This window comes from Paramormyrops kingsleyae, chromosome 21 (assembly GCF_048594095.1).
Source record: "Paramormyrops kingsleyae isolate MSU_618 chromosome 21, PKINGS_0.4, whole genome shotgun sequence".
Classification (NCBI taxonomy): Eukaryota; Metazoa; Chordata; class Actinopteri; order Osteoglossiformes; family Mormyridae; genus Paramormyrops; species Paramormyrops kingsleyae.
Window position 1 is genome coordinate 12,187,698 of NC_132817.1, and position 7,962 is coordinate 12,195,659.

General features: G+C 45.2%; 1 protein-coding gene across 2 annotated transcripts; it reads right to left on the bottom strand.

The window, feature by feature from the left end:
- Positions 1 to 963: 963 nt before the first annotated feature.
- Positions 964 to 6,777, bottom strand: bcl10 (BCL10 immune signaling adaptor). Of its 2 annotated transcripts, XR_011984525.1 has the most exons (4): positions 6,139 to 6,777; positions 3,422 to 3,710; positions 2,837 to 3,293; positions 964 to 2,687 (listed from the first exon to the last, which is right to left on the bottom strand). XR_011984525.1 is itself a non-coding variant. In XM_023819002.2 (3 exons), the coding sequence occupies exons 1-3, from the start codon at positions 6,187 to 6,189 to the stop codon at positions 2,890 to 2,892; spliced, it is 744 nt and encodes a 247-aa protein (XP_023674770.1). In that variant the 5' UTR covers positions 6,190 to 6,774; the 3' UTR covers positions 964 to 2,889. The 2 variants fall into 2 exon arrangements, 1 of the variants encoding a protein (XP_023674770.1); XM_023819002.2 differs by having other exon boundaries at positions 964 to 3,293; positions 6,139 to 6,774.
- Between the last annotated feature and the right edge of the window lie 1,185 nt (positions 6,778 to 7,962).

Below are 7,962 nucleotides of genomic sequence, written 5' to 3' on the forward strand. Positions count from 1 at the left end.
TATTAGAAATATTCTTCTCAGTACAGCAACAAAATCTGCTTAAAATGGCTCCTTGTTTTAAGTGACAGCTCTGAAAACTGAGGGCTGATCAATCTGAATTAATTCAAAGGGTTTTATTTTCTTGGGTAAGTCACCTTTACTCTAAAACTCTGATCGGATACGAAGAGGTGAAAAAGACGACGTTCTGGCCTTTCAAAGATTTGCCCTCTGAGAATTTGTCCCCACAGGCACCTGCAAACATTCTGCAAACACCCCCCGAAAACCAAGCATTCCTGACAGCCCAGAGTCCCCCCCCCCGACACCTCTAATGAACGGACATCAATCCGGATAAGGGACGCGTTGTAAAAGTCAAACCTCAAAGTACTCGTGCCCACTGCCTACCTCTCCTGTCTGTGAGCTTTTAAGCGTCATACCGACTAATTTCCGCTGTGCAGCGTTAAATTACAAGGCTCCTTGCTACAGTGATTATATATCAAATCAGGCCTAGAGTGATATTAAAGGATGAAAATGTATTGCATTTCACGAGGCACGATGACGTAACATGGCCCGAGACTTACACCCATATAGAGGGAACGTATATGCAAGGGGGGAGGAGGAACTTCTGCACATCTCAGCTCGATGGTCACGTCCTTGGGAGACAACCATCCTATTTTTAAGACGTCGTGACCAACTGAGGTCACACAGGTATGTCTCGAGCGCCGGTATGTGACCTTTTTGTGACCTTTAACCAGCGATATAATCAAAAACAGAGTAATTAGCCAGCATATTTGTTACCTCCCCAAAGGGGGTGACCTATCACCCAATACTAACCCCAAACTACCCATCAAACTAACCAGGCAGGAGGACATTTAATTCTTGAAACTTAAATGCACAATATCTCTGGCAGCGGGATTCGTATTTCAAAACTGTGTGATTCAATTTGGTTTCCATGTTACAGACGGTACATTAGAGAACCTAAATCCATTTTCCTTTTGAATGCATTTTATTCAGACACGGCAATGACAGCTGCAATAAATCGCAGGTGGTACAATTATCAGAAAAGCGCAGGGACAAGCTGGCTAGCACCTTTAAAATACGGAAACCTTGGCAACAAACACATTTTAGCACTTTGAAAAGAAACTGAGAAAATCTCTCTCTTTTTTTTTTTTTAAAATACTGTAAAAACAGACAAAGGCTTGCCATCTCACGTCCCGCCGTTACTGTCATAACATCATCAAAATCACAATTCAAAAGGTAGTGCTTCATCAAACCCACTCAACGACACTCAAGGCTGTCTTGGGCCTTTCAAACTCCAACGCAATGGTAAGCATGGGAATGAAAGTCAAAGAGAGGACACTGAGAAGACCAGACAATAAGAGGGAAGACAGAGCAGATAGTCACCTGACAGACACGGCAAGCGTCTTATTGCTGTTGACGACACCAACAAAATAAAAAAAAAATAATTCAGGTAAATACCAGGAATTCCCCACAGGTAATTACACCGCAAACAAGGTGAACCTGTAGGTATGCTGCCCAGACAAGGCCGTCCCCGTCTGAAACAACCCCCCAAAAGCATCAGTGACTGGGACTACAATCAGCCCAATCTGCAGACATTTCAGGGATCTTTGTCAGCAAGGTCTTCGGTGAGGTCGAGTCCCACCTCCACGTCAGTGAGACACGGCCCTTTCCGTGGAGGAGCAGAGTTGGGAATTAGCTGGGGAGCTTTTCTGCCGGTAATGACAGCCTGAGTCCCAAGTTCGGGTTTTCCGGCATATTCTACAACACAATCTACTATCTACCCACCACAAAACCTAACTGTAATAATGCACCATGCATAATAAAAATTTGCACTATAAAAATGTCCATTTTTAAATATAATTACAATCTCCCTGCTATGTTTTCGTGGCCTACCTCTTTGGCGAATGTGGTCACCCACAAAGACCCTACAATCACACCACCTCGCCCCGATAAATAGCCAAAAAATTCTCAGGATTTGGTTCAGACCATTCAACTAACCAAATGAATTCATTACCAAGGTTTGCGCTGAAAAAGCAGGAACACCACAGTTAATATGTAAATAAAACTGAGTTAAATGCTAAAGTTGTACTTGGTGGCCTAGATAATGGAAATACATATGTAAAAATTATATCATTCACAGATTGCCCTATTAGCTAAAAATACCATGTTGATTACTAACGAGTTGCTGATAATGTGGGAAATCTTAGTTTTATGTACAATACTAAAAAATCAAGCAGTTCGAAGTAAGAACCAATGCATTTTCCCTATTTATGGAAATTTAAGAAGTGAATTACATTTTCTGTATTATACAAAAGGCTACTGTGTTACATTTCAAACTGGAGCAAAACATTAAAAAAAAACATACTGTTAATCGTCGGTACAGATATCAGAAATTCTTTACTGTAGCGTGAACAGTGTGTACTGCATCCTGGTCGAGGTCGAACAAAAGCCATTATAAGACAATATGGAAATCCATAACATGCTACATGTTCAAATAACCAGGAGGCTATGTTTATATATGCAGTGCATACTAAGGGTATAATGTCCATGCCATGTTGACACACTGTTCAGCTAAAAAGGTCCCTTTTCCACTGAGGCCAAACCTTGGTAATGGGGTCCAAGACATAAAATGCAGGAAACAAGGAAGCGACAGCGGGACATGGAAAAGTGCACAGCACCTGTGAGCAGAGGTGGAAAATTCAGGTCCAGTAACTACAAATGAATCGCCCAGTTGAGCATAAAGAGTCACAGGCACTGAGTACTCGACTAGTTGGTTGAAACAAAACCTTGATCTGGATTTGTAGCTACTGGAGTTGAATTTTCCACCTCTGCCAATGAGGTTACACAGTGGGCTGATCCCTGGGGAGGTGGGTGCTAGCTTATGGGGGGGCCTCACCGGGAGCTCTGGAGGGGGGCATTCTGGCAGGGCTGCGAGATGCAGCGTGAGCGCAAGGGCTGGAAGGCGGAGTCACTGCCTGTCGTGCTTCCACAGGCTCCCTCGGCCTCCGCCTGCAGCTCGGGGGGTAGCGGGGGGGCCCCATCATCGCCGGGCCTCGGAAGGCCGGATGCGGCCGAACGGATGATGCTGCTGCACAGGGGTGCGGCCTCTGAGGCCGACCCGTGAGGAACATTCAGCGAGGCCGATGTGGAAGAGACTGAGGGACTCCACTCTCCCTCAGGGTGATACAGCAGGGTGGAGACGCAGCCCTTGTCAAAATTGGAGTCGCTGGAGAATGTCCGGGAGAGGTCATTCGTTGCCCCTGTGCATTTCGTCGGCAAGAAGGCGCTGAAGGACGCTGTGGAGGGCGATAGAAGAGGGATCAGTGTGGGCCTGGGGGCCATGGATGGAAGACTTCAGGGTGCAGTCACTGCGAACTTCAACACAAGGACTCGCAGCGACCTGCCGGGAGCTGCACTGACTCACCTTTGAGGGACTCAATCCTCTCGTTCTTCAGCCTCTGGACTTCGTCGGTGATCTTGGTGATGATGAAGTCCGAGCACCGGGTGTTCTGGATGGACTCAATGAGGGTGTCCAGACCCTTGGGGTTCTCGGCCAGGTAGTCCAGAAGCTTGCTCGTCTTCTGGCGGCTCGTCACCTTCCAGCTGATCTCCTCGGTGTCCTCGCGGTTCAGGATCTTCTTCGAACGCAAGAAATCGAAGTGCCGTTCTGCTGTGATCTTGTCACAGAGGTATGGCCTAAGTCTATCCAACGCCTGGAGGACCAGAACGGTTACAATTATGCAGCGTTCCATTTGAACTCGTAAATTCCAAGTTCCTAGTCAGAAATTCCAACTGGAACACCCCCTGAAGTTGGAATTCCAACTCATGAAGTTGGAAGAATCGACAAAACCCCAAACTCAAAATTCAAGATGGCTGCACCCTTTATCAACAGAAGTTAAAGAATACGACTTGCGTTTTATTTGTGTCTCATTAAATTGATTGTACACACAGTACTGTTCAACCATGCAAAATACCACGTAATGTGTTGTTACCCACTGATATCACTAACAATAGCTAACATTTAACCGAGCTTGGACTGGGGCCCAATTCATTAAGCAGGATTATTGCTTAAGCAGACATCTTGTCGGATTTAAGGTCGTCTGGGCTAAATGTAAGTGAACGAAGATAAAGTCCATTTGAACTAGCGTAAATTAAATCCCACAAGTTATCCGGGTTTTTGAAACGGGCCCCTGGTACTGTTAAATGGCTTTCCGACTTTCTGTATTGGAACACTTAAGTCGTGTATGACATCATTCTCAGTTCTGAGTTCCGACCTCCGAGGTAAATGGAACGCATCATTATCCACAACTTGGGGTGGGGGGTGTAGGGGTGGGTACTTCAGCAGTAATTATTTTCATGCAGTGATTTCACCCTTGTGAACAGTACAGACGTCCTCCCTCCATTATGTCCTTCATGGATTCTGGCTCGGGGTCTGACTCAGCTGAACATAACAGATCATCAGCTACCAGAAATATGTTCTTAGCTGAACTGTCCTCTAACCCCCGAATCCCTTCCTCAGGTGAGACCACACTAGCAGCCAGACACTCCAGACAAATGCCCTTTCTAAACACCCAATGCTCATTTAGCGGCTCCTGTAATAGAATTATTTTGATTGCTTCACCTATGAAAGGATGAAAAGTTAATTTACAATCAGTCCTGTATCGTGTCTGCTGCAGGTGAGTTGCGTTTTACAAAGGCAGTGTGAAATCGACCCAGATCCACTCAGGCAGCCCTGCTACTGTATTTTCGGCCGACTGTGAAGGATATACGACTTTTCCTTTAAAAGCCCTCTAGGGCGGTAAGCTATGATTCAGTCGGAATAGAATGCCATCTCAAAAAAGAAAACTCTACCTCCTGCAGTAAACACCACCCTTGCATGACTGCGCTGAAGGCATTTAAACACCGTACATATAAAGACGGGAATAAACAAAGGCACACTAATTACCCGTGGTTAACACCCGGGACTTAAAATTAGGCCCAAAATGACCAAGCACAGGGTGGCGATGTCAGAGGGTGCCCACAAAACGGTTCCCTTAATTTTAATCTTTAGTCTCTGTCACATACACGAGGGATGTAGCTGGTCTCTGGTATTTTGGACATGTGGAGACTCTCCTTGGGCCAGGAAGGCCAAGAACCTTCAGGTAAGTGGAAATTACTCAGGTCAGTGTCTCCCCCTGCTGGCCACGTACCCCAAATCCGCCTTCGTCTGCCTCCGAGTATAAATGTTGCGTTTAATTCATTGATAAAAAGTTGTGACGCTTAAATAGTGAGATGACGTGGCGTGCCATACCTTAAATCCCATTCGCTCTGTATCACTGGATCTAACTGGATGGCATTGTTTGGGAATAAATGAATAGGCCTACCTTGGATAGAAATTAGTTAAGGAAATAATTAAAATAAACGGGAGGCACGACTTATACTTGTGTTTTTCTTAATAAATCGTGGTTATTATAATGGTTAAGTGAATTGGTTTATGGGCCTCTGACTGCTATCAAAGCGCTAAAACCGCTCGGACTGATAATAAGGGGTGGTGTATAGGCCTAACCACCGATAATCCCAGGCTAGGAAGTGAAAGATTATCACACTAATATCAGATTCGAAACAGCTCGCAGTAATGGAAGAGTCATCGTGACGTAGTCAGCCCGCCCCTAGTTTGATTGACAGGCTGAAAAACGTGAATCACTTTACTTTAAGGCATAAGAGACATAACTTAAAATAAATGACAAAACCTACAAAAAATAAATCAGATTTTACGTATTGGCCACTGAACTCAGCGTCATGAATATATGGTGCTTTCTATAATCTGGGGGCGGCAAGTGCACTGGAGTGAGACTGGGACTCAAAGTGGCCCTGTTCGGAATGGGGAAAAAGATGGCAGTCTTAAGTAGAGTCAGGACGCCGACTGCCTTTCATCCCAGGGCCATCTTGTGAATTACTTATCCCAAAATCGGACAAGATCTTAGGGTCAGACACAACTTGAACATAACGATAGGGAGAGCCCTTCTTCGCCCCCATTTGGCACAGAGTCGCCGCACCTTCCCCGCGGAAATCTAGATCTGAGCCCCGTATGAAAGCACCTCGAAAGCCGGCCACATCAGCTCATGTTCAAAAGGGCAAACAAAAACAGGATAAAATACTCACTTCCTTTTTTATTTCGGTCATTTCTTCTTCTGTGAGATGTGGTATATCCATTGTATTCGGTCGCTTATCTAAGTTGGGTCTTCCGGGGGTGCGGAGGGAGGTCGTTTAAATCGAGCACAAAATAAAGGTAAGCTGTCAGCGGAGACTTCACACTCCCCCCCCCCAAAAAAGTTGCGGCGATCAGCCGAAGTATCAGCAAATCACGCCGGCAATGACTGTACACTTTATCAGGGCAGAATGGCCCTTTTAAGTCTCGTATTAGTGTTACTTGGTTCGGCTTGATCTCCAGTAATTCAATGTGGGGGGAAAAAACCTGCAGCTTCCTGGTTTGTGCAGAATGACGCCAATTGTGGAGCCGCCGTCAGGGTTTCTAAACCAAAAGCTGCGTGATCCGTACAAGTGAAGTTTATTTCCACGAACCGGGTGTTATATTCTTAACATGATTGCGCTGTAGCCCCGATCTGAAGCTGTTTTAAGAAAACAAGTGAAGTTACAGGTACTGCTACCCTAAAGCACACTTGTTTTGGAAATGCTCGCCGTTTTCCGTCCCCATTGACTGATTCTACTTGCAGAATTTGAAAGGGTGACGAACCGAGAGATGTGACGGAAACCATTTCATTTTCAGCTTTTTCCTTTAGAGAGGCGAGCACTTAATTGTTGCAATTCTTAAATGTCAACAGACTCTCCCTAAAGCTTAAAAAGGCTCCTTAAAAGGCTCACAAATGTTCTCTTTTGCCAGATCGGCCAAAGTCACACATTGCGGTTTCTCTAAGGCCAACTGGAAATGCAGATATTAAAAGGGCACGTAGACTGTAACACTACATGCTCCAGATTTCTGCAAGGCAAATCCGTCCTGCATCAGATCTATGGGCACGACTGTAATAAAATAAACCGATTTCCTTTTCATGTGCCAGGGCGCAAGGTTGCTGATCACAGTTACACAAATGTTGACAAAAAGTAGGGTTCTTCCTGTACAAACGACATCCACGTCAGCCGGCGTTTTCTGTGAGATGAAGTCCATACTCCTCGCATTTCGGTTTTGATTTTTTTGGCAGATGGAAGTGTATATGATAAGATATGTCTGAGAAAAATGTGTGGCTGTTTTGGTAGGTCCTACATTACCCACGTTAAGCCCTTACACGTTACTTGGAGCTAGTGTTTGTCATTTGTGTGGGCGACTCTTGTACAGCTTGAAACAGCTGTAGTGCACGGGTGTGGTTTTTGCAATAAGCTATTACAATTGCTTTTTAAAAAATCCCCGCGATTCTTCATTACCTGTTACCAGTAAGCAATGCCGCTGTCGGGCAGCAGGTGGTGCTGTTGTTACGACGAAATACTTGTAACCCGGGGGGGTTGATTGTTCAGTTCCCCGGATATTCCCTGCTGTATAGAGCTACTGAAGAGCGTTTAACCTGAGCTCCTACAGCGAAATATCCAGACATTTAAACCATTTTAAGACACTTTAAATGTAAACATAAGCTACTAAATAAAGTTACCTGTTAATCAGAGGCACATTAACATAGTCAGAATCACCTGTGTTATTTGAGCTGTCGGTGGCCCTCTTCTATTTTCTACAATGATGTAGCTGTCGACCGGGGGAGGGGTTGTGCGGTCCAGGTTAAATTATTTTTGCGCTTCAGACACGAAAATATAGGTTAGATGGCGTCCCTTAGGTCTGTTGGTTCAAAAGGGGACACCGTGTATCATTTTTCAATACGGGACGCGGGAGGAAACTCCAGAGGCTGAAGTTGCCACCTTTAATAGACATAATGCATGTTCTGCCGAGTTGACAGCAGTTGATCTTGCCAGTGTCATACGTCTGTT